This window comes from Syzygium oleosum, unplaced genomic scaffold (genome assembly GCF_021117445.2).
Source record: "Syzygium oleosum isolate NSW1041296 unplaced genomic scaffold, Sole_v2.1 Sole_v2.03, whole genome shotgun sequence".
Lineage (NCBI taxonomy): Eukaryota > Viridiplantae > Streptophyta > Magnoliopsida > Myrtales > Myrtaceae > Syzygium > Syzygium oleosum.
This window is the reverse complement of record NW_026607487.1, coordinates 20,239,468-20,267,162: the sequence shown is the minus strand read 5'-3', so window position 1 is coordinate 20,267,162 and position 27,695 is coordinate 20,239,468. Positions and strand designations below refer to the sequence as shown.

The window sequence follows — 27,695 nt, the reverse complement described above, 5'->3', positions numbered from 1 at the left end:
TTATAACTAGTGTTGTGGAACACGAGTGATCGAACATAATGTTATTCCCTCCTCCTCATGAAGTAGGTCAGGCCAACTGTTTATCGCAACAATATGTATCTTTATTTAGATGTTACCGTGATACTAATTAAACATCACACCAAATTAGAGAGAGAGAGAGAGAGAGAGAGAGAGAGAGAGAGAGTCGAAAATATCAAATTGGGTGGCATAAATATGAACATATAAGAACACCATCAGAATACTACTGTCCCTCAAGATCAAAATTACAAGTAGCCAAAGCAAAACAGAATAAGTCAAATATTTATCTGGAGTGAGGAAGGTAATGAGCTAAGCTACTTGCGTTAGGAGTGGGACACCTGATAAAAACCGAACAATCACAGTCACCAAGTTAAACAGACTCTCTGAGGATGGATTTCGGCTGACAAAACATCGGAAATCAGCCCCAGGAAATCTTGAGCTTAACGTTTAACTTTCCGCTTGCTCTTACCTATCAACTCTTTCTTACTGAACTTGGATCGTTTTCCCTTAGAGCTGAATCCACCGCAATCAGAATCGTCATCACTTTCATCACCAACATTCTTCCCCGGCTTCTTCCTCTCCGCCTTGCCACAGAAAAGAATTTTCCTTTCTTCTTTCTTTTCCACAAAATCGGATTTTTCCTTTGGTCTCCAAATAAAAAGAGACCTGCAAATTCACCACAAATTGTGTTAAAGCAATTATACACTTCAAGGAGATATATTTCACATAAGGCCTCCCAATGGAAGGAAAAGGGGAGATAAATTGGTACAAAACAGTGTATCAGTTTTAAACTTCTACAATCCTATTAAAAAGATAACAAGGGCTGTGCATGTACAGACAACATAAAAATTTGACGAGGGAACCATGACATCAAAAGGACTGATGTAATGATTCCAAGTCCATCTAATTTGGTTCATTGTGCATAATGAAAAGCGTAGATGATGAATAGACTCAACACCAACCGGAAAAGGAAAAAGAGATCACAATAAGACGCCAATGCAGACAAACCCGGAAAGCATGAGAAGATTTTAAACTGATCATCTTTAAACATGGCAAGACAAGTCTCACACCCTTTCCTAAAATAAGCCAAACCATAAGTTGATGTGAACCACACTTTTTGGAGAATTATTTTCTACAAGTAAATTTGGGAACTTGAATCCAAACCTTGAACTACCCGAAGCCAAAACATCATCCCGGGGATGGAGCTTGTTCACAGGACTAATAGTTGTTATATTTGGATCCATGACCTCGGCAACTAGTTGTCCTGTGCCGGTATCAATGAAATCAATGGGGTGAAGAGCAGTTCCATTAAAATTCTCACTTATATAGCGGCCAATGACTGCGAGAGTCTCCGATGAATCCTGCATGATGAAGTTATCTCAATCTCAACCTTGGGCTGAAAGTGAATAATGTTATTAATAAGTACTCTGAAATTAAAGATGACGCACCTTTGGATCCCATTCAGCTCGAAATGGAGTCAAATGTCTGTTGAAGTCATGACTATGCACTATTTCTCTGCTTGGGGAATCCATATCACCAAAAATTGAATCCCATATCCGGAGTCGATTATCCTGGGCAGTAGTGAGGATTTTGGTTCCAGAAATAGGAGAGAAATACGCAGAGTTGACAACGCGTTTGTGGGCGAGGTCGTAGAGTGAACCCCCTGCTTCTAATTTGCGCATGTCCCATATACGAGCCTGATGTGAAGAAGCCATATATCATGAAGAGACCACATACCAAATGACATAAACCTATAAAATATCATATTGCAAGTAGTCTAGGATCTCAAGTTCCTAATCCAATTTGGCAGGTCTTTTACAATACTCCGATCATAACATGTTTCAATCAAATCAAAGAGAACGAGTTTGCTTGTTAGGAGAAGAGAGCAACATCAACAAAATGAATAGAGTATGAACTCACAAAATGATCATTTCCGCAACTCAACAAAAGATCTGGTTGAACAGGATTACAATGCAGTCCAACAACTTTGCTGCCTTTCTTGTGTATCAGAACTGCCTTTCCAGTCTCGTTGTTGGAACGGGTATCCACCCTATTTATGGCATAAGAAGAAGAAAACCAAGTTCATGCATGTGGTATAGGAGGAAAAATATCACATCATAAACTACAGTACTCATATTCCTCAAGTGTCATAGAGTGTGATCTATTTCTTTGATTTGTAACCGTTTCCTTCTCAATTTGTCTTATCTGTCAGTGACCATAAATATTATCACTATATGAGACCAGCCCTATTAACTAAAATTAGTATTTAAGCACACATATACATGTGTACAACGAAAGAAAGAGAGACTGGTGCAAGGAGGAGGTGAGAGAGGCGGGAGTGGTGGAGAAACCAGAGAAAAGTTACTCATTCAATTACTACAATAACCTTTAATTGAAAAACTTCAGATGAGTTATAATAAAGGGGTAATGTAGGAGATTTCATGGACAACTTCCATCATAAGTAACCGCTTACGGTTCTTTCAATAAAGATAAGGACACACTACCAGCGTGATTCAAAGAGAAGTCAAAATTTAAAAACTGAAATCCCCCTACTGATTAACAGACCACCAGGGACCCTAAAGTGCTTGTAATACATAACTACGCTGTCATATCTGGACAACAAACATAACTACGCTGTCATATCTGGACCTTCCAGGGACCCTAAAGTGCTTGTAATACATAACGGTACAGATATGCAGAAGGACACAATAGGAGCACATGGAGACAACTTAGCAATGCAAGTACCCACTGTACACTGTAATAAGAACAATACTTACAATTTTAGCCAAAAAAAAAGAACAATACTTACAAATACAGGAGACCGACATTATCAGCAACAAGCACAAGACCTCTCTCTGCATTCACATCCATTCCATAAAGCATCCTCCAACTGCTTGGACCCTACAGCGAAAAATCCCTCTTAACTTCCATGTTTCACACCAATTGTTTCAAAGTTTAAGCTTCCTAAGATCCATTTCTCTTCCCTCATCTATTGTTTCTTGAGAACGTGCTAAATCAACCTGAAAAATTCACAAATAAACGAGCTGACAATTCACCTGCCATCCATCGGGGTTAAGGTTCATCAAAGATGATGAAATTCCAGTCTCAAGATCAGTGTAACTTATAGTTCCATCTGAAGATGAAGAATAGATCATACCATCATTTGTGGGATTAAACCTGTCAACATTAAGCCAGTCAGTATCTTGGTTAAGGTACCGGAGAGAAGAATAAATATTAAACAGGAACAGATAAAAAAAACCTCATGTTGTTGAGTATACAGGAGTGAATGGTCCCATAAACTACTTTCTCAGACACTTCATCGAAATCCCAAACTCCCAGTTGTCCTTTCTTTCACAATGAACAATTAAAAGAAGGAATTAACGTCAGCTAGAGAAAACCGTCCAGAATGCAAACAATCATATCTTACTCAAAATTAAACTGACCTTGTCTCCAGATAAAAGAAGGTTATTGTTTCTCGGGTGAAACTCCAAACATGTGACACGTCTGCTGTGGTATCTGATAACTGCACAACTCACTTGATCGGGGATTACATAAGCTGGTTTGCACTGTGGCAGCACATAATTGGACATGCAAAATAGTTATCAGAAGTAAATGGCGAGACACCCAAACAATTGTGAATATGATATGAAATATAAACCACCAAAGGCAAAAATATAAGAAAATATTGCATTGTGTTCAGATGGCAAATAACCTAAACAAATCTCAGTTCACACTCAATATCTAGCTATTAACTTATCCCCACACTCACTTAAAGAAAGGCCAAAAGCAGAGGGAAGCAGATCATTTTGGCCAGGGGAAAAATTGGACTAGTACACAAAAGCCAGGCAGATGAAAAGAAGGTATCATTACTGCCTTTACTTGCCAGATTGAAAACAGTTGTGAAACCACCAAGACAACACCAGCTCAAATACAATAAAATTTGAAGACGCTAATTGGCATAGATAATTAGGCTATTTCTACTGAGGCTACTTCTGAAGCTGTACCGTTCCAAATAGTGCCCAATCATACCTTTCTCACCGATAAACTCGTGAATCAAACTTAATAGAAGACCACATAACTTACTGCATCGATTGTATCCAATGTTACACGAAAAAGAACAATTCAGTACAAAGAATCACAATTGCTGTATTGTTGCTATTGATTGCAATTCCAGAACTAAAAACTGTTAGAAGCGTACACGACATCTCATTACTTACTTGACGGATTCTCGGAACAAGCTGGCGCTCGAAGACATATTCCGCAGGATTTTGGGTATTTCTGTGGGGTGCTGGGACAACCCCATGCTCAGAAGCCACTTTATGGGGGCATGTCATCGTAGTGTGGCCTTCAATTAATCCAGTTTGGAAAAATTACAACACAGAAATTGCACACGAAGTGCATCACCACATACAAAGATAGAAGCTTTTGTTAATTACGTAAGCACTTGATTCTTTGCCGCCCAGAAAACTCTACAAACTTGTCAGGGAGAGTCATACAGAAAAATTCACTCTAAGCATCCACACAATTGTCTCGACAATCCGCTGTGGCCGGGTGCTCAATTTTAATGACTCGTCAATAACAAATGACCGTGAAAATATTAAGACAGGACAACCAACATGAATGGCTAAAGAGAAAGTGAAAGAAACCATTTCACTAGTAACGAAAAGACGAAGCACACTGCACTGACTTCTACATCAATAGATGATCTTGGCACTACACAATCCGATAGAGATTAGAGAGATTAAAACAATATGCAAATACAGGAAGGAGAACCAATCACCTGGCATTTTGCAAAGGAAACACGGTTTCATAGGACAATCAATGTAAGTAGCGCCCTTGAATCCTGCCTCGTGACCCGGCCTCTTGCAAACCTAATCACACCACACGCAAGAGAACGGACACGATCGTGCGACAATCAAAAGCAGTGATTAACCGGGAAATACAGACAAACGATAAACGAGCAAGGAAAAGGCAAAAAAGGGGGCTCACTTTGCAAACTTTCTTGAGACTAATGGTGATGGGCGCTTTCCTTTTCTCCTTGGCATCCGTCAAAGCCTCTTCCTTTTTGTCTCCATTTCCACACTCCGGAAGTTCTTCTCCTTCCTCTTCGGAAGTCTCTGGTTCAGGGCCATCTTCGCCTTCGTCGTCGTCGTCGGAGGAGGAGCTCTCTTCAGAGTCGGCGTCCCTCTCGATCACCACCTTGGGAAACGCAGAATTTCTCCTTCTCGTCATCATCTTTTTTCGCGAAATCAATGCCAGCGAGAAGAACGAGCGATGATGCGTCGACGCGATGGGCAACAAGGGTAAGCGAGACGGTCGCAGATTTTGAGGGGATAAACTGCAAGGATGCGCGCGCGCGAGAGAGAAAGGGAGAGAGAGAGAGAGAGAGAGAGAGAGAGAGTGCTCGCTTTTTGATCGATGGCCGACGAGCAGGGGAGGGAGGAACACGGCGGGACGGTGACGTGGCCTTTCGTGCGCCGCTGCTTTCTCGTTTATGCCCCTCCCGGTGCAGTGTCACGACCATAATAAGTGAGATGTAATAAAGAGAGTCTTCGATGGGCGCCCGTGTAAATTTGACTCCAGTCAAATGACGGTTTGATATGACCATGCTCTTCAAAATGACTGGAGTTTGACTGGAGTTTGTTCCGAGGGCACTCGTTTTTACTCGAGAAAAGGAAGGTGGGAAGTTCGAATCCCCACTTTTTCACCTTTTCAAAGGAAGTTAGGAATAGAGATATGTAGTTTCAAATGTGAATTTCGATTATTACGCTTTATAAAAGGCATGATAAAAATTTGAAAGTGAATTAAGAGTTAGAGTAGGACATACCAAAAAAATAAATGCTCTTCACAAAGAGCAGAAATGGCGGCAATGAAACGACACGAAACTCTGGAAAACACAGAACGGCATTCGTTTCTTTTTTTCCCCTTTATCCCATAACCTATGACTAACTTTGGAATCGAAACAACCCAACATGGTGTAATTCTCGAATCGAAATGTGAAACTACGAAAAGAACAGAGCAATCTCATATCTCTTAGATTCATCTATTCGCCGAATATTCATAGTTATGTTTCATCTATTCATCGGATATTTGTTGGAATAAATTTATTACAAAAGTACAATTGAATTCAACAATTTTCAAAAAATACAATTTCTCAAACTAGTTAAATTAGCGTAACCAAGTTTGTCCGTTAATTTCAATCAATTTAATTAACGAAAAACGTTGACGTGATTTTTTTTATTATTTTCTTTAAAAGTTTCTCTCTTATAAGGACAACTAAAACAACATCCTTTTGATCCAAATCAAATATTTCAATCTAAATATTATTTAAATTAATCACATCAACAACACGTTAATCAAAGAAAATAATAAAAAAAATCCAAATTAGCATTTTCTATTAACCAAATTTAACGAAATTAACCAAAGAACTTAATTACATCAATTTAACAAATTTTAATACATAATTGTACTTTTTAAAAATTTTAGCACTCAATTATATTTTCATAACAAATTTTAAAACTTTCAATGCCCTTATTTAAGATTGGAGTACTCGTCATCTGAACATGCTGCTAACCAAGTACGGATAATTCGACTCATGCCCTGATGTCACTAAACCTGCACTGCCACTATGATTTATAGGGTACATAAAATGCCAACTGCAATTTCTTGAGAGTCTTTCATGGTCTCCATTTGCCAGTCTCTAACTATACTTCACCTGAATCTATTAGTGCCCAATAATGAGCAGATCCCATAGTAGCAGGATCTCATTGAACTTAATACATACAACAGAAGCATCACTATTGATCTGGTGGTTATATACAGACAGCGATGGCAAGAAAAATCCCTTCATAGCTCTTCGCACCAGCTCTGATGTCCTCCCGCGCTTCGGCTTGTGAGGGATGGCCTCATCTTGATGATCGCAGACTCGTTGGCTCCAGCTCTTAGAGCAGCCCTTCCAGCTTCCAGGAACCTCTTCACCGCGTCCTCCGCATATCTGTTGGCTCGGCGTACTGTCATGGTTTTGCCAAGGTCCGGATAGGTGTTAAGCACGTAGTCGCCGTTCAGCTGTTGCGCGAGTTGGATCATTTCAACTTGGAACTCGGAGAGTTTAGCATCTTCCCTTGGCCCAAATGGCCGAAGTTGTGTGGTAACCTCTGGAAGGGTTTCTGCATAGATAAGTCCGGGTTAGATCGGCCTTCGATCATTTGTTCTCTCGAAATAAGAACATCACAAGTACAGTTTTACAATGGACTGTCAGGATGTGACAAAGGCTTATTCCCAAGAAATACAAAGAATAGCCTCAAAGCTGAAACTCTTTTCTTATTACAACAATCATCTAGGAATGTCACTTACATGAGCAACTCACAGTCCTAAGAGCAACAACTAATTAAAGTAGAAAGCCAGTGGACATAGGTATCTTAAGATGCAATAGAAAAGGGCTGAATGGAGTTGCATTATCTTCTGGTTAAGCATGCTAAAAAATGTGTAAAAGCTGTTCTCTAAGAGACGTGGAAATATGGAATAGCCAACAAAATCTGAAAAAGAAATAAAATCATGCTTGTGACAGATGTGCGATCCACTCAAAGAACTACGAGCAAAGGAAATAAAACATACCTGGACAATCGTCTCGCGGAGTGTCACGCAGGTAGAAGTACCTCTCAAACGTGCCAGCCCATGCATCTCTCTTTGTCAAGAAGTTTGACTTAAGATTGAAAAGCTTCTTGACAGTTGCAGGGATGGATGAGTGTTCAAACTGTGAATGTGCTGTCGGCCCCTGAGGCTCATGTATCACTGCACCAACCACCAAACAATTAATTCAAATCCTCAAAGGAGCAAAACTCCAACATAGAGAAAAAAAAAGTCGAACAATCTAACATTGCATGATCAAGTTCAATCTTGGCAGTCTCAAAGGAGATATGCAGCTTAACCAGACAGTTCTCACCCAAGGGAGCTCGTAGCTAAAGTTACTTAATTATGTGATGTGCAAACTTACTCATCGAATCACACATCATCCTCACTCAAGCCTCGTGAAAAGAAAAGGCAAATATTTTCAGAGCACTGTTGCAATTTACAAACCCCTGAGTACAGCGATAAAGATTCAACTCCAACACTGCAACTATGCAAAAACCAAATAACATGCTTCAGCAACAATTACTAGTTCTATTACAGTTCAGCTATCTATGGTGGAAACAAGTACATAACTACCACACAATCTTGAAATGACACCATCGAAATGACCCTGAGCATCAATATAGATCAGAGAGGCTCGGGATGATCACTGAAGGTCAAGCTGTTATGATCAGAACCAGCTCATGAAGACCAAAATCCGAGGTCAATTACAAAGAATAGGCAACATGAAAAGTGAGGATGACATAAATCCAACAACATCTGTTCAGGACAAACAATGAGCTATTCAGCATCTCATCCACTTTTGCTCAAAAATGAAGTCTCAGTAGATCTTGTATACCTGTCTTCTCTTCCACGGGATTGCTTAAGCTTTTGATTAAAATCTTTTTTTATGGTATTGATTAAAGTTCTTTAACTAACGCCTCAAGCAACATATAATCCACAAGAGCTCATCTTTCAATGAAAAGAAAACCAACACCACATTCCTGATTCCGCCACACAGAACGAACGCCGAAGCAACTCCAGTCACGAAAACTCACCAGTACCCTTGTCGACCCACGGAGAGACCAATATTGTCGGGACCCGAATGCCCAGCCGGTCGAAATGGAAGTAAAACGGGTCGGGCCCGACGATGCCGTCGGGGCTAGGCACGTGAGAGACCGGCGTGGGCACGTGATCATAGAACCCGCCGTGCTCATCATAAGTAATCAACAGGGCCATCTCTTTCCACTGCGGGCTCGCCCTCAGCGTCTCGTACACCTCCTTCACGAACCTCTGTCCGAGCGCCACGTCGTGCGACGGGTGATCATCGTTCGCCGGAAAGACATTCATATCGAAGTAACGTTGCTCCACCACCACGTAATTAGGCAACTTGCCCAATTTGGCGTGCGATTTGAACTTCAACGAGTAGCTATGGAACTTGGTTACGTGCTTCAGCTTCCTCAGGCCGCTGAAGAACAGGGTAGCGGGGATATTCTGGTAATATATCCCAAAGCTGAGCCCATTCTCGTCCAGAGAATCAAATATCGTCTTTTGAGGGAACCCGTGAACCAAGTCCTTGCGGACATTGCTGGTGGCGCCATGAGAGGTCGCCGAGTGCACGTAGAACCGGTTCGGCTGGGTCGAGGACGGCATGGAAGCGAACCACCGGTCGAACACCGCGAACTCGTTCGCCAGCTCGGTGTAAACCGGCAGGAGGTGGGGCTTGAACCCGCTCATGACGGTCCTGGACTTGCCCTCCTCCATGCTCTCCGCCTGCTGCGCGAACCCGTTCATGTTCGGGTCGGAGGAGCTGTCGTTGGACCCGAATATCTGCTCCCGGATCGCCTGGAAGGAGTGCCCCGGGTCCCAATCGACGAAGACGGCGTCGTCGGTGACCCGGACGGAGGGCGAGCTCGGGTCCGACACGTTGAGGGGATTCGACTCCTGGCCCGTCAGGCCGTCGATGTCGGGCCGGGTGGACTTGAGCCACCCCAGGAGGTGGTCAAAGGAGCGGTTCTCCATGACGATGACGACGAGGGTTTTGATGGGCCCATCGATCTTGTGCTTCCTCTGGCGATTCAGGTGGAGAGACTGGGAGGAGGCGACGAGGAAGAGGAAGAACAGCGGGGCGAGCGCCGATCGCCGCAGGGACCTCATACTTCCGACCAACGGAGAAACGAAGGGAAATGGAACAAGGGAAAAAGGTACAGGCGATCGTATCGCCGGCCGAGGAATAATGAAAGGGCGTCCGGGCCAAGAACTTTTATAACGTAGACGACAAGAATACAAACTGCACTCATCGGAAAAGTCAATTTCAAAGTGACACGTGGCAGTTGGTGCAACAACTGGGCCCCACACTCTGCTGACAAAACCATGTTCCTTTCCTTGCGATTTTTCTCTTCTTCTTCGCACGGCACGCTCCACATTAATTTGGCGCAGAAAAAGAAGGCCACGTCACGGTCGCCGGGGGAGCTGAGCTGAAGATAAAGCTGTGATGACGCAGCAAGATCTGGACCGTAGGAGTTGGACGGTGACGGAGAAGGTGGGCCAATTTTTGCTCGGGATGGAGCCCCCCAACTTGAAAGCAGAAAGATCGTATTTCGGGGGGAGCATATTCTGGGGGATGCTTTTCCTTGGGAACTAGAATGATTCCCCTACCAAATCAAAAGTCAAAAACACTGCGCCAGTGATTGGGGAAGGTTTGTCCAGTACGCAATTTGTTTAAAATTGAGGAGTGTCTCACATGCGATCCTCATTGCTTGTCAGATACGACAACCACTAGCATGCGCCGTATGCGGATGTCGGGTCTAGGTCTATATAAAAGTCTTCCTCCCAGTTCCAGGTTATGGTTCAAGTGGAGAAGAAGATAGGGCACACCCATAGGCATGGTGGTACAACCACGAAAAACTGGCCAAGTCATTGGAGTCAATTTCTTCTTCTCTGGTACTGCTTGGTAACAACACAGTTACAACATAAGCATTCAAAAATCTAGCTCCCGGATGGAGCCATAAGAGATGAAAGGAATCGTGCACGTCAAGCAACAGCATCTGAGAAAGACGCTTATGGTCCAGCTTTAGCCTATGTCCTGATCTCTTTTACAATCGTGCGAGTTCACTGCCAGGGTTTCGTAAAATTCCACATCAAATGTCATGTCATGGATGACGAAATGCATGCAGGACCCTCGCACCTTAATTGGGACTTGCCGTGAAGTTTGCAGCTCGGGATCTCTTGTTTGATATCAGTGTCTTTCAGCTGCTCTTGGCATTCAAAAGCTTCATCTCTGAACTGGAACCCAAAATGGAGCAATCCAGCATCACCAATCACAATCCCTCCAATATGTACCAATAAAAGGACACGGTTGTTGAGTCAAGACCAAAAGAATGCAACACATCGTTTCGGATATTAAAGTCTTAAAAAGATAACCATGCTAAGGAGGGCTTATCTCGGCAGATTAAAAATTATTAAGAGAAGTAAACACCAAACCAATCAGGACCAACATCGTTCTCCATCCATAGTTAATTCATCTAATTAGACAAATCTGTGGGCCAAACAATTCAGCATCTCAGGTTATAATCCTCTAATGTACTGCAAAAAGAAAAGAATATTTCGACGGCATAAGAAAATCTGCCTTTCATGTCGATCTCAACTAACTGTCCCCTGCTAGTGTCACCTAAAAGTAAATGAGAGGCTCTTCCATCCAACATTCAACTACATAGGGACCATTAAATGTTCATGACACATTGATCCTCAAGCTTAATTCCAGACTCAAATGAGTGAACCATTTGATACTATAACCTGGAAGCAGCCCCACCACTCATATCAGAAATATACTCCGTTATATCTGCAACAGTTAGAAGACCTGCAAAGGGCGCATCTAATGTTTGCTGTCTAAAACAGATGGAGAGACATTTTCAGCTTATTTTGTCTCCACTTAGGAAGCTGATAGAAAGCCTGTTTCGTGATTCCAAATATCTCTCGAAACTCGTCTTCAGATAAATATGCCTGAAAATCACCAGAAAGATGACCATGCTTCAGTTCTCAGACTAGATTGATTCATACATAATAGCAAAACGACATAGATATTAGAAAACCGACGTGTCAAGCCATGAGATTGAGAGTAGTAGAGACACGAATAACTGCTCCTGATAGGATATTGTCATGTTTCAGATGATACAGACAGAAAATCACAACAGTTGTGAAACTATGTTTAATTTCTCAAAACAGAGCATCCGAGTGAATGCCCAAAAGGCCAATAAGTTTAATAATAGCTCCAGCCCAAAGGAACTAAATTGAGGAGCAAAACTTCTGTATCTTATAGCTTGGTCAAGAATAAGAAAGTAGGATAGAGGTGACAATGGATTAACTGTTTTTGTGCCATTGCGTAGGGCAGACTATACCTCTCTTCTTGTGATATCAATGCCCGTAACTGGGTCCATTGATCTCACTTTCAGTCGTTCATATGGGTATATTGACAAATTGTTGGAAGCATCACTTCCTTCAACCTGGTCAGCACTAACATTGTCAGGAGGCACCATTGGCTGTAATGCAGGAGACCAAGCAAATGCCGATGAATCATCTGCCCAGACATGTGGAGAAGCTTATCAATACTTAAAAAAAACAAAGGGACAAAAACAAGTAGATTCCAGTTCCAACTAATGAAAATGCGGAAAAAGAAGAAGTAAATCTGGCCCAGCTCTAAATATTGCATACTCTAAATATTGCAAGTGGGCGATTTGAAATCACAGTGAAGAGACCACTTGGATAAAGATTATCAGATCAAGTGATTAAAGGGTCATAAGCATTCACTTCTGGTGGGAGTTAATAGGTCAAAAATCATTAAGAGGGATCCATCTAAACTCATGGCAGGTCATGGACAGGTTAAGGCCTTTTCTTTCCTTTCATTTAGTGAATATCTATTAATCTTTAGTAAAATGCATATTCATGATCCTTTCTTGGACTACGTCACAATTGATGCGCTGTCATGTACTTCAAAAAGTATAGCTACTACTAAGCTTCATGATGCAGAGGGTGCCGAAGCTTTTAAGTACCAGAACTTCCATTCTGAGGAGAAGATCCTGTGAACAGCTTCACCTCAACTGGACTAGGGCTGTGAGGAAGCTGGTTTTCTGAAGCCCAACTTTTAGTACCTAGAACATTAAGAGGAGGCGATGCACTTTTCCCCCGCCCATTAGAACTGATTGAATTTCTTCTAGAACCTTCCAGGGTGCCCCCTCTGGAGCCTGCAGGCCATGAATTTCTCACAGATACCTATACAATGTAGAAGAATCGATGGAAATGAAACTCTCAACTGCAACTGTTGGCACAGAATTTGAAGACTATTCTTTGTCAAGCATAGTCTGTAAGCTTCAGTGATTTCCTTAAGCTGATTAATGCCCCAAGCTATATTAGCTAATTGCAAGTAATCCCAGCTTTAAAAACAGCGTCGTTATTCTTGTATTTAGTTCCTGCTCCAGAGAAAGAACAATTTGCGCATACAAAAAGTTGCAGGCAGCATAAATTGCAACAGGTCTCGTAACAGACGTACTTCAGAATGTTGTGATCCACGCTTGAGTAGAGCAAGTTTCCGCTCAAATGAGTTGCCATGCATCTATGGAAGACATTAGTTAAAAGCTGGAAAGCGACTATGAACATCTTATGATGAAAAAGTTGAGTTTTCTAATGTGACAAAATCACCAACATTTGCTTGTGACGGATCCCATGAGAAGTAGCGAGTGAAGAATGGAGGCTCCTGTCCTTCAACAACCATGTACATCGGAGTCTCCTGACGAAGTCCTTCAGACAAAATGTCCATCTCAAGAAATTTCTGCCATTTCCAAGTGAGAGGCTGGTGATGAAAAGAACCAGAACATGCAATATGCCATTACTATAGAAAACAAGTCATAATCTTGGAGTCCTTCCAATGTGCTAGAAGCACAAAAGCAAGATACGAATTACACAATCCAAAAGCACTGTCACAACCAGTTACATCTAGGCTGAATTGCGCAGCAGTTTCTCAACATAATGAATCAATGTATGAAAGCTAGAAATCCAATTAGTTGGCAGAATGCACCATGGTGAACATGGGCCTAACACATTACAACTAAATAACGTTACAGTTGAGATTATCTGCAAGAAAGTAATTACGAAGCAGCAAACCTGGCCAAGAGTATGAGCTTCTTCTTTTGATGTAACACTAGACAGGCGCCCAATCCAAACATAAAGTTCACTTTGGCAGTCCAATATGAGAACATCCTCAGTGGTCAAATCACCTTGTGCGAAGTTGTATATTTCTTTTAGCTGAAGTAGAAAGTGCAAATTGAAGGTTATTCACAATGTTAACAGAATCTGTGTGTGTCAAGATAAAGCAATTCTATCTTTCTGCGAAAATTAAAATCAATGTTTAACTAGAATGAAAATCACATAATCATTTTGGCATCTGCTGGCTCACCTAGAAATTTCCTAGGCAACCTAAGATGCTCTGATCTTCAGGAGAAAATGTCACCTATGAGATTTTCTCGACTATATATGTAGCAGCGATTTCCGAATATTTTTCCTACCGTGTTCTGATAATAAGTCATAACTACAAATGAAATACTTATTTTGTATTTGTTTATTCACTTAGCAGCCACTGGCCAGAACTTGAAAATATCCTTCAAGCTCTGAAAGAGTATCGGAAAATACCATAGAATAATGTACTCCAAAATATGCCAATATTGAATTTGGATATGTCGTGCTCCAACTCAAAAGCCACGTAGTAAGGGTGTCTAGCTTCTAAGATGCAAAGATCTCTAATTAATATGTCAAACACGTTTAAGAATATTACACTAATCAAAGAAAAACAACTTGTTCATTGTTTAAGCTTCAGTTATTTGGTTCCCACAATAGAGCTGTCAGCTGCACCTTTTATCATTTTCAAATAGATATTAATATCTGATTCTGATAGTTTCTGAAGCTAGATGAGTTCGCAGGACCAGTTGCAATTTCCTTTAGGTCATCATTGAACTCATAAACTGACAAGTTGTGGTTGATATAATTAATCAGGTTGTGTTCAGATAGGAACCAGAGATGATTACCCAAAGGCCTAAAGACCAAAGTCTCTAATGTAATCTGTAAAACAATTTTTCTTTACTTTCTTCTTTTTCTTTAATGAGGTTTCATGTGCAAAATACATAATCTAAGAAGGGAAATGGCTCAATGAACTATTTAATAGATTACACATTTTTAGAGACATACAGCTTGCATACCTTGATATCACCTGCGAGGAGATTTTGCGTCCAAGCAGCCCAGAACCATAAATGCAATTAGACATGACAGCCAATGCCAGGATAATCATCTGAATAGCTTTTCTACTTTATCTTTACAAGAAATGAGAGAACAATGCGCTGCCTACCCTCAATTAGAGTCACTGCGAACAAGTGTGGATCTTCTATGTATTGCTTCACCTTTTTTTCCCTTGGATATTCAGTCTTTCCCCCTAATGCTTGCCAAAATATATCTGGTTCACTTCCTTCCCTTATAGACACAGGTTGCCATGTGGGCTGCAAATGAAAGCAGTATAAATGGAAGAGAGCATGTCTTAACTAGCATTATTTGAGCATCAGAGAACACAGAAAGAACATCTGCCTACATTTATGATTTCAATCATTCGGTCTAGGAGTTCATGATCTTCAGTTGAAGATAAATTTCCAATCCAAGCGAAGACAGAAAATCCAGTCTGGAGGATGTAACAATAAGATGAATTGAGGGAGCTTGAAACCTGCTAAGGCACATGTCATCAATACATAACACTCACAAAACAAGATCAAATGCAGCTTCATGTACTAAATTACAAAAGAAAAGTAACTAATGATCAATATGAGGGCCAAGAGGCCTGGATATGACACATACACGAATCTTAAAGAAAATCACAATTCCATTGCAGTCCACATTCAAAAGCAAGATCAATTTGTTTGTGTATCCTCAATTCAGAAAGTAAATTTAAAGACGAAACCAAAAGAAAAAAGAGAGCCAAAATCATTGCACAATATTAGGTTAAGTTGTATAACATTATTTTCACATAACTGCTGCTTTTACAGAGCCAATCATAAAAACAGAAAAAAAAAAAAAAAAAAAAAGGAAGCAGTGAAATCTTAGACATGGTAGGTAATTGAATACATTAACAGGATGCAGCAATCACAAGCTCTCATGCTTCAGAAGTGTATGCGGAATGTTAGAGAACCTGCTGTTAAAAGAAAGGAGCATCATATACTTTACATTTACCATTATTTTCGCTATACATATAAATGTTTGTTTGCAAGGAAGACAGAAATACACACACACACACATTTAAAGAACGGGCATACCCCTCATCACACTACAGGCATCGACTACATGAACTAGTCTCTGACGCCATCAGAAAACTTCAAAGGATTAAATTTACCTGATCAACTTGGATGGCTTGCATGTTATTCGATATATATATTTCAAAAGAGCACTAAAGGCATGGATTACAGGAAACTGGTCTCTGACGCCATCAGAAAACTTCAAAAGATTAAATTTACCTGATCAACTTGGATGGCTTGCATGTTATTTGGATTCTTTCCTTGGACACGGAATAGTGCTGTCTTTGTCTCATCAAAAGTTTCATCAGGCATGCCTGTTTCAGCTATTAGCTTCCTATACCTTGAACTTTTACCTCCCTAGTGAAAAGCCAACAGGTCAATAACAGAAACTGATGATTATAGCTTATATAGAAAGCCAACCTCAAAGAATGTATTATGCAATCTAACAATATAAAAGACACAGGTGTCCTAACCTTGAAAACAATTAATGTTTGGAAAATCGAGAAAAATTGTTCTGGCTCATTATCCTGATAAACCTGAGCCTGTCACATAAAAGCAAGTTAGAGGTGAATACATGACCTAAAAGAACTATGTAAGAACTGATCCAAATCTGGGGGTCGTGAAACTTGTGATACTTTACGAAAGGCTCAAAATCCATATTCATTAAGGGTACTATATAAAGTAGATTGGTGGGAGAGGTAAATCTGGCTAATATTTGAATTTCCCTCCACCTCACATCACATAAATTTGACAATTTCTCCTATATTTTTAGTCCACTTTCATTCCCCGCATTTTTCCCATCTTCCCAAACAGAGGCTAAGGATGCGAGAATGAAGAATTAAAACTAACCAAAGTTGGAAACCCCCTGGTTGAATCAGCAATGGCATACATATGAGAAAGAGCATCAACTCTATCCTCCTACAAGCAGCAGAAACAGTTAATTCAGGAAGTAAAGGTACGTTATTTGTACTTAAGGACAGAGAACAAAAGCTCTTGTATAGAAACTTCAAATAAAGGATGAGACAGTCTCTAACACCAAAAGTTAAGCAAAAAAATGCTCACCAATTGACTAGCACGCCCAAACCAAGCATAGAATAGATTCTCGTCCCTTCCTTTTCCAGGGTAAGTGTACTGCACAATATAGCAATCACCACTGAAAAGTTTTGACTGATCTGGAAGCGGAATAAGGGATGCCTCACCGCTATTGACCTGCAGGACCTGAAGTATACAGCAACAGAAAAGGTCATTGAAAGAAAACATGTTGAACCATGTCAAGTTTGTGTTCACAATCAACAGGGGCAGTCAAGCTTTTCTAAACCCAAAACTTACTTTAATTGTCCCTCTGCAGTTTAGAAGTGGCTCATGGTCATCTTCTAAAAGCTCCTTTACATCATAACCGTGTTGCTTGAACATTGCTGAACAGGAAAAATTAGAGTAAAGGTTGGTATATCTGAAGAGCTTGAATGCTTCTGCAAAACAATTTCTTTCATCAGGTACTTAACCTGCTACTTTCCCTCGACCTTCTTCATACAACTTCAGTTCCTCTTTCTTAGGCCAATTTACAAAGTGTGACTTGAACCTGGCAGTTTCTAATCCTTCAGTTAATAAGGTCACATGAGTCCTTGTTGATCTGCCCTCATTTTGGAGAAAATCCTAAAACACGCATTCACAGATGAGTTGCCTCAGCACAAAAAATATGGGGATAATTGTTAGCAAGCATCTTTTAGTAGTTTCCCAACCAAAAGAGTTTCTGTCTGAAGAACAGCCCTGGCTTGCTAAAGGAATTTTACTTTAAATTGATCAAATATATCAGCTGATCAATGGTGCGATGATTAGGTTGGTATGAGGGAATGGAAGATACAACTAGAAATCTGATTATTTGGAAGTTTTATGCACAAGAAATCAAAGCGTCTTATATTTTTAATCCTAAGTCCATTTTGAATTTTCATCTGCACTCGTCAAATTTCAGATTTCTATAGCTTCCAGAGATTTTTTTTTTCTTTTCTTTTTTGTTTTGGAGGGGGGGGGGGGGGGGTTGGAATCAGACTTAGAGACTAACTTCTGTAGCTGAAATCGATGACTTCCGTTCCATCATTGAGGTGCACCTGCCCATCCATACAAAAATCTCGGTGTGACAGTCCAACAAATAGCACTTATCTGTGTCGAGCAATTCTTGGCTCAATAGCTCCTTTGCTACTTCAAATAGTTTCCCCCGAGTCATTATCCTGCACTAGGATGCATGAGCACCACGTAGGGAGTTAAAAATGACAAGAATGACAATCACAAATAATTTAGTGCAGATGACGCAACGGTATGCTTTTTGCCCACATATGTATATCTCTATGTTTCTTTTCATACTTAATGATAATTCACATAAGATATTCCCATTACAGCAATCTGCTTCAAATTACAACACTTTACATGTATATTTTTATTTCAGTGGATTTTATGAACATATGGATAAGGATATCTCCTTCTTAGCATGCTCATGCTATCTACTTTGTAGTTATGGCCCAACCTACACATGACTTCCATTTTGTTCAAATTAATTCATCTCATCCTTCATGAAGACTAAAAGCTCAAAATGACTGAGTACTTAAGCAGAAATTGTTTGCACACTTAGCTAGTAAATTCAGATGATTCTTATACTATTGCTCTCAGTTACAGATTTTGCGCTATTATTTGAACCAAATATACAAGAGCAGAAATCAGTCATGGCAAAATATTTTCAACATTATTGCACTAGTCACCTGAATAATTTTACAGATTGAACAATTTCCTGCTTCTGGAATGCAGATGGTGAATCTCGAGGAATAGGAGCATAGCCACCAAAGAAACTCCAGAACTCGCCGACGTCAGCATCACCAACAAACTTCCCATCCTCTGCAGCATTAAATCAGCTCATGCTGGCAGATCATTCTGTGAGAGAGAGAGAGAGAGAGAGAGAGAGAGATAGTAAGTAGATCTAACCTATGGTTGCCACCTCACAGTTTCCATGATGCTTATTTTCTTTAATGTAGTGAACAACTTCCAGAGCTCTAGCTCGTTCTTGTATGCTAGAGTTGCACCCACTGAAAAGAAATATTTTTGAAGCGGTGTCCAATATAAACACATCATAGTGATTCAAGGATGACCGACCAAATGCAACCTGCTCAAAAAGTGAACCAAGAGAGAGTTCTTAACTTAAGAGTATATACGGGTCAATGGTCACTGCACACAATGGAAGCATAAATTCAACACTAGAGTGCACTGCACATCGGAGAATATTTGCATCTACCCAGGATGAAACATGACGGTAAAATCCTGCAACAATCAAAATTGGTCAATTCTTCTACTGTCCATGTCCCACTAGTCCCTTATTGTGAGCATACTATCACCTAATACGCTAGATAATTTACATGGCCCTTGGGATATTCTAGCTGTCATTTTCCAAGGACATCTCTTTTATAACATAACACTACTAGTTTTTGCTGTAGCTTATTTCTCATCAAATGAAGAAGAATGACTTAAATCTTAGGCCAGTGCAGCTACCGAGAATTTTACTGTAACTGTTCACCAATTTCAACAGAGCTTACCTCTTTAACATGAACAACATGCTCTCCCTTGCATGCAAACAAGCTGATGCAGTACTTTTCCCCATTCGAAATTCCTGTTTCTGACTTGTACACTCCTTCGATGGGTATAATGCACGGTTTGAAGAAGGACAAGAACTTCTCTGTTTCTTGGCCTTGAACTTCCCTATATTGCACAGCACAAGACCCTAGGGCTTCATCTAATTCAAGGGCTTTATCTGATGCCAGAGCCAGATCATCCTGCAAAGTTGTAAGGAAAAACATGACACAAAACAGGGATATGAGAACGGAAAAACTACGCCTGTTTTTGGTTTGCACGTGCATCTTCTAACAGTGCCATATAGTAGAGGTACATGAACTCAGATACTTTCCCGTCATTCCCCACTTCTAGAGATGGTTATAGCCCACAGACCAGGTCGTGGAGTTTCGGAGCAGTTCCTCTCACATTCACACAACCTCTTCTCTTTCACTTGGAAAAAGGCAGGGGAAAACAGCTGGCCTACTCAAAATATCATACTTTCATGACCTTTAAGGGTGATTGGCATTTCTTCTATGCACCCTAAATTTCTCTACCAGCACATGGTAATAAAAAACCAAAAGTGAGGTTTCTGAAACTTTCGACACGTAAGAAAGTTAGTAGTACCTCCTTAACGTCGGTTCCTAGCCAGTAGTGAATGCTATGCTGAGGAGAGCCACTCTTTCCCACAACTGTCTGTCTCGAATGAAGGGGGGAAATTGAACTGTCAATCTCATGATGTACAAACAAAGAAGATGAATGAATAGCCATGTTGATGCCAGGCTTCTTGCAGTTGCACATGGCAGGGGTATAGCATTTCAAAATAAATATGTGTATATAGTCAAATAAGGGAATTATTTTTTCTTGACGACTTTGCATACTACGAGGGAAAGCTGCTTAAGTCCTCAAAACTTTGAAAGGAAAGGAGGAAATTAGGTTCCATCCTTTGTTCTATCCTCAATGCCAGTGGTCAAAAATTTGAAATAACTTGCAGAAGAGCAGGCTCAAGAGGGCAAAAGGCTTACCTCCAATACTATGTACGCACTCCCAGAATAGAATTTCCCATGTGAAGCCCTTGGGATGCGAACTAAGTGAAGATTCTCGATGCACCAGATCTCTAAACCACTGAATATATAACGCCATTAAGGATGATACCAACTATTCAAACGAAAAACATGATCACAAGACATTAAAACAAATCTGTGGAATAAGAAATTCCGGTGTCCCTGAAGAATTATATTACAACGACGAAACTAGTGACACCGATAGGTATTAATCGAGCAAACTGAAAAGGAAAATCAACCAGCAAAATGCCTCGAATCAGCAATATCGTAAATTTGTAAGGAGAAACTGCGCATGTTATATGTAAGGAACTTGCAAAACTAAATTGTTTGTAAGGATACCCCTTCGTTCCTGCACCTTGGAATGCCGGATCGATGTCCTTAGACAAACGAGACATTTTCTCTCATTAGAGAGCACTCCAGAAAATTACCTGGCATAGGCAGTATATCGTGCAATCAGTATACTTACCCACATTGGTGCCACAGTCAACATAAAACTCGTGCGGTCATCCATAATTCAATCTCTGTATCTAAAAAAAAGGAATTCGCCCTCAAACAACAAGCATCGCGTAATTCACCGTTTGCATTAGGATGAAATTAGGTGGCCGAAGTTTTTTCGTCGTAGATATGATTGTTTTTGACAGTTTAGTATCGTAAAAATGGAAGGGGTCCTACGTCGCTCTCCCGGGGGCCAGGAACATGCACAAAGTGCAGCTCACTTGGCAGTGGGATGAAGCCAATCTGAATGGCACCGACGTCTACACTAAACCGGGCTCGAGCAATGACACGGTTACCCTGACACATGCGGATCATAGCGTCCACAACCAAAATCATCTGAGAACCATAACTAAGGAGCACAAGTAAAGGAACGCGCTGGCAAATACGTATAGCATAACCCTTTAAAGCGCCCGGTCAACGATGCTTGTCTGACCAAACGGAGCACAAATAGGAGGAGAGCCCCACAGCTCGGATTACCTGCCCTCGGACAATTCTCCCATCCCGCAAAACGGCATTTCTTACAACATCCAACTCTCTCTCTCGTACACACACAGGCATGCGCACTCGCGAAACCGGAGACAAGAAGCGTAAAAAATGGAGGACGGAGCTCACGAGAATCCTGTCGGAGTACAGCGAGGAAAAACGCCGGGCCGACCGCGACGGCGGAGCTCGGTATCGGAACTTGAATCGAACGGAGAAACGCGTCTCCGAATCTGGAAGTAGCGAGAGCGAACGGCAAAGTGAAAAGAAGAGAGAGAGAGAGAGAGAGTGGAGGGAAACAGGAGGGTGAGCGTGTCGCGTCATTATTAGGTACGGATAGAGAGAGAGAGAGAGAGAGAGAGAGAGAGAGAGAGACTTTTTTTTGGTGGTACAGCTCAGTGGAGGGCCGACCTCGTGATGATGTTGATGATATCGCTGAAAAAACGAGCACCCAAGAAGATGACAAAGAAAACCGAAGCCTGCCATTACCATTTCCATTGTCTTTCGCTTTCCTGCCCCGAGAAGAAGAAGTGAAAAGAAATTGAAAATTGAAAATTGAAAATTGAAAAAAAAAAACAAAAAGCGATCGTGTTTTTTTGGCTGTTCCCGCCGGATCGGCTCCTTGGATTTTTTTTTTCAAGTTTTTCAAACGGACCCGCAATTGTTGGGTCCATCCTCGGCCCCAGGCCCGCCCACGTGACGGTAAATTGAAAATGGAGGTGCCCAGACTTTCCTTGGGCCGGCCGCCATCGGGGCGAGGAGAAGAATTTCCGGTTTCACTTTTGAAATCTTGGGTCGAGGGGATCCGGGAACCCCGTTCCGGACCGATCCGAATGCGTTCGGCTTCTTCGTTCTCCTGGGGCAGCTCTAGAGGTCCCCGGGGTTCCTCAGCTTCTTTCCACCGGCTGCGGCCCGGAGCGTCCCATTTCGACCAAACAAGATAAGCGAATGCAACTCGATTGGAGATCAAATTTCTAAAGTACACACACATATATACATGTATATGAAGTGACAAAAAGGACGAGGATTTTGGTCGTTCGTTACTTGTTTAAGCTAGACGGTGGTAAGTTTGTTAGAATTAATCATAAGAAATTGTACAGTGCATTGTAATTGAACCCATTTATATTATAATACGAATAGAAAATGTAGTATCGCGCAAGGACATGTTGTTTATCGTAATTAAGTTGATTTGGTCACGTCACAATTCGATTTGTCGTGGCAATTTTGTGTTTTTTTGTAATGCATTGCGCTTTAACAAGTCGGAACATAATTCATTTGTTGTAACGCGGTGGACAAGCCATAATGAGTTATTCAATGGTTCATTTTATCGTAACAAAGTTGTAATAAGTTAAATTTGTCTGTAGTATAGATCGTTTATCAATTATTTCTAGGTCAATCAGGTCTTTACTCGTGCACGCTCTTAATTGAAAATATCCACGATCCCTTTGGAGTTGAGAGAAATTTCAAATAAATTTGTCAAGTTGGTACAATCAAGACATTCCCTTAACTTCGTCCAACTTGACTAAGGAAAATATTAACAAATTTCAAAACTTTATTATACTTTTTGAAAGTTTTAGAACTTAACTGTATTTTCGTATTGATCGCACTTTTTAAAAATTTTAAAATTCAATTGCACGACAAATTTTAGTACTTTCAACGTGTTTATTTATTTGTTCTTCAAACGATCCGAATTTTTATTTTTAAATTATTTATTTTTTACAAAATAAACAGAGCTTAAATTCTTTCTTCGTTATCCGTCGCCACATAATTCCTCGTTGCTGATCTTTTATCTCGAAATGTTTAAACCCCGTAATGTTGGCGTATCTCTTCTAAAGGCATATAAGTGTCACGCGTCGGAGAGCCTGAGCTCCCTCTTCTCTCCCCTTTCCTTTTGGCTCGCACCGCCTTCTCTCGCGCGCGAGCCTCCGCCGAATCGGTGCGCGTTCGGCCTTCGTACACGAGCCGAGATCGGTGGTTTTATGGCCGTCGCGCCTCACTACTAGCGGCGGCAGCTCGGCAACCTCGCACCGTAAGTCCTCAACTTTTTTTCTTTGCGCCCATTTCGAACCCTAAATTCCACCCCCGGGGGAACTGATCGTGCTGTCCTCTAGTCCATTTCAATCCGAATCTCGCAGTCCGTCGGTCCTTTTTCTCATCCTCGCTTCGTGTTCTGTTACGTTCCGCTGTAGCTTTGCTGCTTCTCGTGATCAATTCGTTCGATCGGCGTATTCAGTGAACTCGACGGTGAAGGATTTGGCCGTAGAGCTGAGAGCGGGAGATAGAACCGCTGCTCGTTCCTCAGACATCGCAAGAGAAGCGACATGAATCCACTGACCTTAGTGAAACGCATCCAGAAGATAAACAGCAGAGAAGCGGCCTTGGGGATATCGGACGAAGCCTCGTGGCATGCCAAATACAAGGACTCTGCTTACGTGTTCGTCGGCGGCATTCCCTTCGATCTCACCGAAGGCGATCTCCTCGCGGTTTTTGCCCAGTAAGTTTGCCTCTTACTTTGGCTGCTTCTTTTGTGGAGTCAAAGATCCTCGATGACCTTCGAAACGGAACAAGAAAATCTAGTTATTTTTTACAAACTGTGATAAGAAGGTGACTTGAAACGACCCAATTCAAGTAAATGACTCGACTTTGCCACTTTGTGAGGTGTCGAGAGGACCAGAATTTCGGACTTGCATGATGACATTTTGCCCAATCATCTCTAATTTTTTTTTTCATGAGCACTTAGACATTTCACATCGCATGTTATAGATCTGTCCTGCATTCTTAGCTGATTTCCAGGCTTTAATATGTGGAGTTCTGATATGTGTGGGTTGGGAAATCACCAGCTGCTGCAATGTTTCGATTCTTTGTATTAGTTGGCATACTCAGTCCAGGCTGCGGAGAGTGTGGAGTGGAGAAATTTTTTAGCATTGGTGACAGCCTAGGGCCTCGAATATTTTGGTTTCCCAAGTAGTGTAGTATTTACAGTTTTTGAAGATTTAATCATATTTTTTTTGAATTGATGTCTTGCAATATGTGAAATCAAGTTTTTAGTGGAACTGTGATTGATATTTGCTTTTCTTCAGTTCCTTTATCAAGGGCCAGATAAAGCTGTTTCAATGTGATCTCTTGCCTCATCATCTTATTAATGGATACAGATATTCACGTCATGCATGTTTATTTTTAGTCTTCATTACAGCTTTTGAAAATGATTTTGACGTTTCTTTTTCATTAATTAGTCTCCTGATTGGTTTCTGAAGGTACGGAGAGATCGTCGATGTAAACCTAGTTAGAGACAAGGGTACTGGTAAATCAAAAGGCTTTGCATTCATTGCATACGAGGATCAACGGAGTACAAACCTTGCCGTAGGTTGGTCTCTCTCTCTCTCTCTCTCTCTCTCTCCACCAATGTACATGCACGGTTGTGCTTACTGGCTGGTTATCTTGAGTTTGGTTTAGACTGATTGTTTAAGCTCTCGTGATTCTGATTGATGGTTAGATAATCTGAATGGAGCATCAGTACTGGGTAGAATTATAAGAGTAGACCATGTCAGCAGCTATAAGAAGAAGGAAGAAGAGGATGAGGAGGAAGAGCAGAGAAAGAGGGCAGAACGGGGCGTGTGCCGTGCTTTCCAAAGAGGCGAGTGCACTCGCGGAGCTGGGTGCAAATTTTCACATGATGAGCAAGTAAGATGCTTTAATGTCAGTTTGATGTTACCATTATCATGCTTTCTTGGAACATATAATGGATGCACTTGAGATGCTTATTCTTCTGGAATCTGGCCGAGGAAATACGCTTGAAGCACCTTGAATTCAAGTCTGTTGGTTCAGACTTTCTTTTCACTGGAGAAGATGTAGATAGTATAATCTCTTTTGTGATCCCTTTGCTGCAATACCAAATTTACTGGCTGGAGCTAGAAAGTATCGGAATTTTCTAGTCTTTCTTGTTTCTTCTGGTTTGGTTTAGGAGGCAAGGAAATGGATGGCTTGAGTTGAAAGGTTTTTCTTCCTTCCTTTTCTGATTGTCAAATTGCAATGATCTTGTTTTTAAATTTAACGAGTTACGGTCTGATCGAACATATATATACATATCTATGAGAGTTCATGGATTTTCTCTGTATATAATATATTCAGTTGGCAATTTACACATTGGTGGATAAAATTTTTATGGGGCTCCTGATTCTGAACAATGTTAAACACCTTTTTGTGACTGCTGTTCGTGCCAAGCTGGGAACCATTAATCTGTCTATTTAATCAGAACGCTAGTAGAGATGTTAACTTATCTGTTGTGTTGTGTTGAGTTTTCTATTTGGAAGCAAATTCTATGTATTTTCAAGCATGTTTACTGTCTATCATTTGACGGATTCGTTTTTTGTGATCTTCTATTAACAGAGAGCTGCTAACACTGGCTGGGGTGCCAAGGATGAGGATGGGCAGTGGGGTCATGACAAGTTTGATGGTCCAGAAAGGGGAGAGAAAAGGTCTAGGGGTCTCTCACGCAACGGTCTTCCTGAATCTAGAGCGCGAGATGGCCATAAGTCGCGAAGTATGGATTCGAGTTTCACTGCTAAGGAGAGGGAGGCAGACCGTGAAGGCGAGGAGCACAGAAAATCAAGAAGGCACGATCCTGATGATTTTGAACAAAAGTCAAGAGGGAGGTTTGATAGGAGGGAGGATAAGAACTTCAGGAGGGACGGGAATAATGACAATGTTGAGCGAGGTATGAAAGACCGGGACAGGAAAGAAGAAAGGACTAAAAGGTATGATGATGATCACGAGCCCAGAAGGAGAGAAGATTACGACAGGAGAGAAGAAAAGAGATCGAGACGGCATGATGACGATGATACGAAGCCTAGATCAAGAGACGATTATGAGAGGAAGGAAGAGAGTCGATCCAAGAAGCACGAATCAGATAGTAGGTCAACATATGATAGAGAACTATCTTCTCGTCATCGGAGGGAGAGATGATTATTCTCTTAGGGAGGTTATCAGACAGGCGACTTCCCTTCTATGAATGAACCTTGTTCTTGTAGTCTTCTGAGAGTTCTGAGAGAGATGGATCCCTATCCAGTTGCTGTGGAGTGGACGAGGATTTTTCCTAGTGCTTGCATTAGCTAAACCAGGATATTCGACGGCTCAGTTTATTCATATCAGAAGGCAAATTTGATGGAAGAGTCGAGAGATGATTACTTGCGCATATAAAGAGTTACTGAATTCTGCATGGATAGACTAGTATCAGAAACTTACTAATTCATTTTAGAAATCAAAATGCTAGTTACTATGCTCTTTTGTCATCGAAAAAATTATCTCAAACTGTATTCCACTCTGTTCACCCGCCGAGTAGGCAAAAACCGTGAGAATCCTAACAAAAGAAGAAGCATACTCAGGAGAATTATTCATCTACCTTGAGCTCTTAATAAACTCGGCATTTAGCTCGTTCGTGTTCATTTCTTACTTTCGGAGATCCAATGTTGAATAAACCACCCCACTTTATTCAATCAGAAAAGTACACCCCTTTGCATCTTCATCCTTATAGCCTGGACATGTGAATTGCACATTTACTAATATTTACTTGTCTATAGTAACGATATTTATTGCAAAAATGAGAACCTTATTCTGACTGAGAGACTAATCCTTGAGGGCATAACATACCTTTTACTCGAGACATTGATCACCTCCAGTTCTCAATTTCCAGATGCCGAAGCACGATTGCCAAACCATTTTGAATGGCAATGCGGAAAACTTTCGATTATCGAAAATTCGTCTCAGCACTGAAATTTGCATGTTGATTATTGAAAAAAATTTCACAGAATTTGATTTTTTGCCAACTCAGCTCGTTCTTGAGCATGTCAGTTCAAAGTTCACTCTTCCTAGTTTATGCTTAAAGCTGAGTTCTAAGAAGATAAAGAAGTCATTTTAAGCCGTTACGTCCATCTTTGTAAAAAGGGTACTTTTGATTCAGATCCAGGCCAGATCACACCCATCGATCACGTACCACCCATATATGCGGCTCATATAGCGCTCGCATGATCGACGATTGTGGTTGATCCGATCTAGTGGGCACCAAACGAGCAAGGAATTGCCTCGGAAAAGAGCGGAAAGCATCACGAATCGTGCGAAACTGGTG

General features: G+C 41.1%; 4 protein-coding genes across 7 annotated transcripts; 1 reads left to right on the top strand and 3 right to left on the bottom strand.

The window, feature by feature from the left end:
* Positions 1-191: 191 nt before the first annotated feature.
* Positions 192-5,461, bottom strand: LOC115683872 (protein DAMAGED DNA-BINDING 2). 2 transcript variants are annotated; one of them, XM_030608510.2, is made up of 11 exons: positions 5,008-5,461; positions 4,799-4,889; positions 4,236-4,363; positions 3,462-3,584; positions 3,278-3,366; positions 3,075-3,195; positions 2,828-2,919; positions 1,939-2,068; positions 1,467-1,715; positions 1,183-1,379; positions 192-684 (listed from the first exon to the last, which is right to left on the bottom strand). In XM_030608510.2, exons 1-11 carry the CDS (start codon positions 5,251-5,253, stop codon positions 459-461), a joined length of 1,692 nt encoding a protein of 563 aa, XP_030464370.1. In that variant the 5' UTR covers positions 5,254-5,461; the 3' UTR covers positions 192-458. The 2 variants fall into 2 exon arrangements, with proteins under 2 accessions (XP_030464370.1, XP_056166052.1); XM_056310077.1 differs by lacking the exons at positions 4,799-4,889; positions 5,008-5,461 and adding an exon at positions 4,455-4,790.
* Positions 5,462-6,624: 1,163 nt separating this feature from the next.
* Positions 6,625-9,883, bottom strand: LOC115683874 (non-specific phospholipase C1). Its single transcript, XM_030608511.2, has 3 exons — positions 8,685-9,883; positions 7,633-7,809; positions 6,625-7,184 (listed from the first exon to the last, which is right to left on the bottom strand). Exons 1-3 carry the CDS (start codon positions 9,781-9,783, stop codon positions 6,865-6,867), a joined length of 1,596 nt encoding a protein of 531 aa, XP_030464371.2. The 5' UTR covers positions 9,784-9,883; the 3' UTR covers positions 6,625-6,864.
* A 1,201-nt stretch (positions 9,884-11,084) lies between these two features.
* On the bottom strand, positions 11,085-21,925 carry LOC115683870 (villin-1). Of its 2 annotated transcripts, none has more exons than XM_056309709.1 (23): positions 21,707-21,925; positions 20,939-21,027; positions 20,561-20,660; positions 20,163-20,231; positions 19,523-19,759; positions 18,918-19,095; positions 18,698-18,830; positions 18,007-18,172; positions 17,450-17,600; positions 17,277-17,362; positions 17,010-17,165; positions 16,797-16,865; positions 16,421-16,489; positions 16,167-16,304; positions 15,254-15,382; positions 15,017-15,164; positions 14,871-14,881; positions 13,783-13,923; positions 13,325-13,450; positions 13,172-13,234; positions 12,774-12,894; positions 12,024-12,202; positions 11,085-11,628 (listed from the first exon to the last, which is right to left on the bottom strand). In XM_056309709.1, exons 2-23 carry the CDS (start codon positions 20,992-20,994, stop codon positions 11,515-11,517), a joined length of 2,640 nt encoding a protein of 879 aa, XP_056165684.1. In that variant the 5' UTR covers positions 20,995-21,027; positions 21,707-21,925; the 3' UTR covers positions 11,085-11,514. The 2 variants fall into 2 exon arrangements, with proteins under 2 accessions (XP_056165684.1, XP_056165683.1); XM_056309708.1 differs by having other exon boundaries at positions 12,675-12,894; positions 21,707-21,922.
* A 1,495-nt stretch (positions 21,926-23,420) lies between these two features.
* Positions 23,421-26,789, top strand: LOC115666184 (zinc finger CCCH domain-containing protein 25). 2 transcript variants are annotated; one of them, XM_056309694.1, is made up of 5 exons: positions 23,421-23,603; positions 23,764-24,068; positions 24,829-24,938; positions 25,068-25,255; positions 25,961-26,789. In XM_056309694.1, exons 2-5 carry the CDS (start codon positions 23,896-23,898, stop codon positions 26,534-26,536), a joined length of 1,047 nt encoding a protein of 348 aa, XP_056165669.1. In that variant the 5' UTR covers positions 23,421-23,603; positions 23,764-23,895; the 3' UTR covers positions 26,537-26,789. The 2 variants fall into 2 exon arrangements, with proteins under 2 accessions (XP_056165669.1, XP_056165670.1); XM_056309695.1 differs by lacking the exon at positions 23,421-23,603 and having other exon boundaries at positions 23,666-24,068.
* The last annotated feature ends 906 nt before the right edge of the window (positions 26,790-27,695 follow it).

What these genes read in the sequence shown, in the direction of transcription:
- LOC115683874 (XM_030608511.2), bottom strand. Translation starts at nt 9,783, where the DNA reads ATGAGGTCCCTGCGGCGATCGGCGCTCGCCCCGCTGTTCTTCCTCTTC. An exon ending in GTGGGTCGACAAGGGTACTG is followed by an intron (nt 7,810 to 8,684) that starts GTGAGTTTTCGT and finishes TGGTTGGTGCAG; the next exon opens with TGATACATGAGCCTCAGGGG. An exon ending in TCCGCGAGACGATTGTCCAG is followed by an intron (nt 7,185 to 7,632) that starts GTATGTTTTATT and finishes TTATCTATGCAG; the next exon opens with AAACCCTTCCAGAGGTTACC.
- LOC115683870 (XM_056309708.1), bottom strand. Translation starts at nt 20,994, where the DNA reads ATGTCTCGTTTGTCTAAGGACATCGATCCGGCATTCCAAGGTGCAGGA. An exon ending in ATGTTGTTCATGTTAAAGAG is followed by an intron (nt 19,096 to 19,522) that starts GTAAGCTCTGTT and finishes CTTTTTGAGCAG; the next exon opens with GTTGCATTTGGTCGGTCATC. An exon ending in CTGTGAGGTGGCAACCATAG is followed by an intron (nt 18,831 to 18,917) that starts GTTAGATCTACT and finishes TTAATGCTGCAG; the next exon opens with AGGATGGGAAGTTTGTTGGT.
- LOC115666184 (XM_056309694.1), top strand. Translation starts at nt 23,896, where the DNA reads ATGAATCCACTGACCTTAGTGAAACGCATCCAGAAGATAAACAGCAGA. An exon ending in CTCCTCGCGGTTTTTGCCCA is followed by an intron (nt 24,069 to 24,828) that starts GTAAGTTTGCCT and finishes TGGTTTCTGAAG; the next exon opens with GTACGGAGAGATCGTCGATG. An exon ending in GAGTACAAACCTTGCCGTAG is followed by an intron (nt 24,939 to 25,067) that starts GTTGGTCTCTCT and finishes ATTGATGGTTAG; the next exon opens with ATAATCTGAATGGAGCATCA.
- LOC115683872 (XM_030608510.2), bottom strand. Translation starts at nt 5,253, where the DNA reads ATGATGACGAGAAGGAGAAATTCTGCGTTTCCCAAGGTGGTGATCGAG. An exon ending in AATGTCGGTCTCCTGTATTT is followed by an intron (nt 2,069 to 2,827) that starts GTAAGTATTGTT and finishes TGCCATAAATAG; the next exon opens with GGTGGATACCCGTTCCAACA. An exon ending in GAGCTGAATGGGATCCAAAG is followed by an intron (nt 1,380 to 1,466) that starts GTGCGTCATCTT and finishes TTCATCATGCAG; the next exon opens with GATTCATCGGAGACTCTCGC.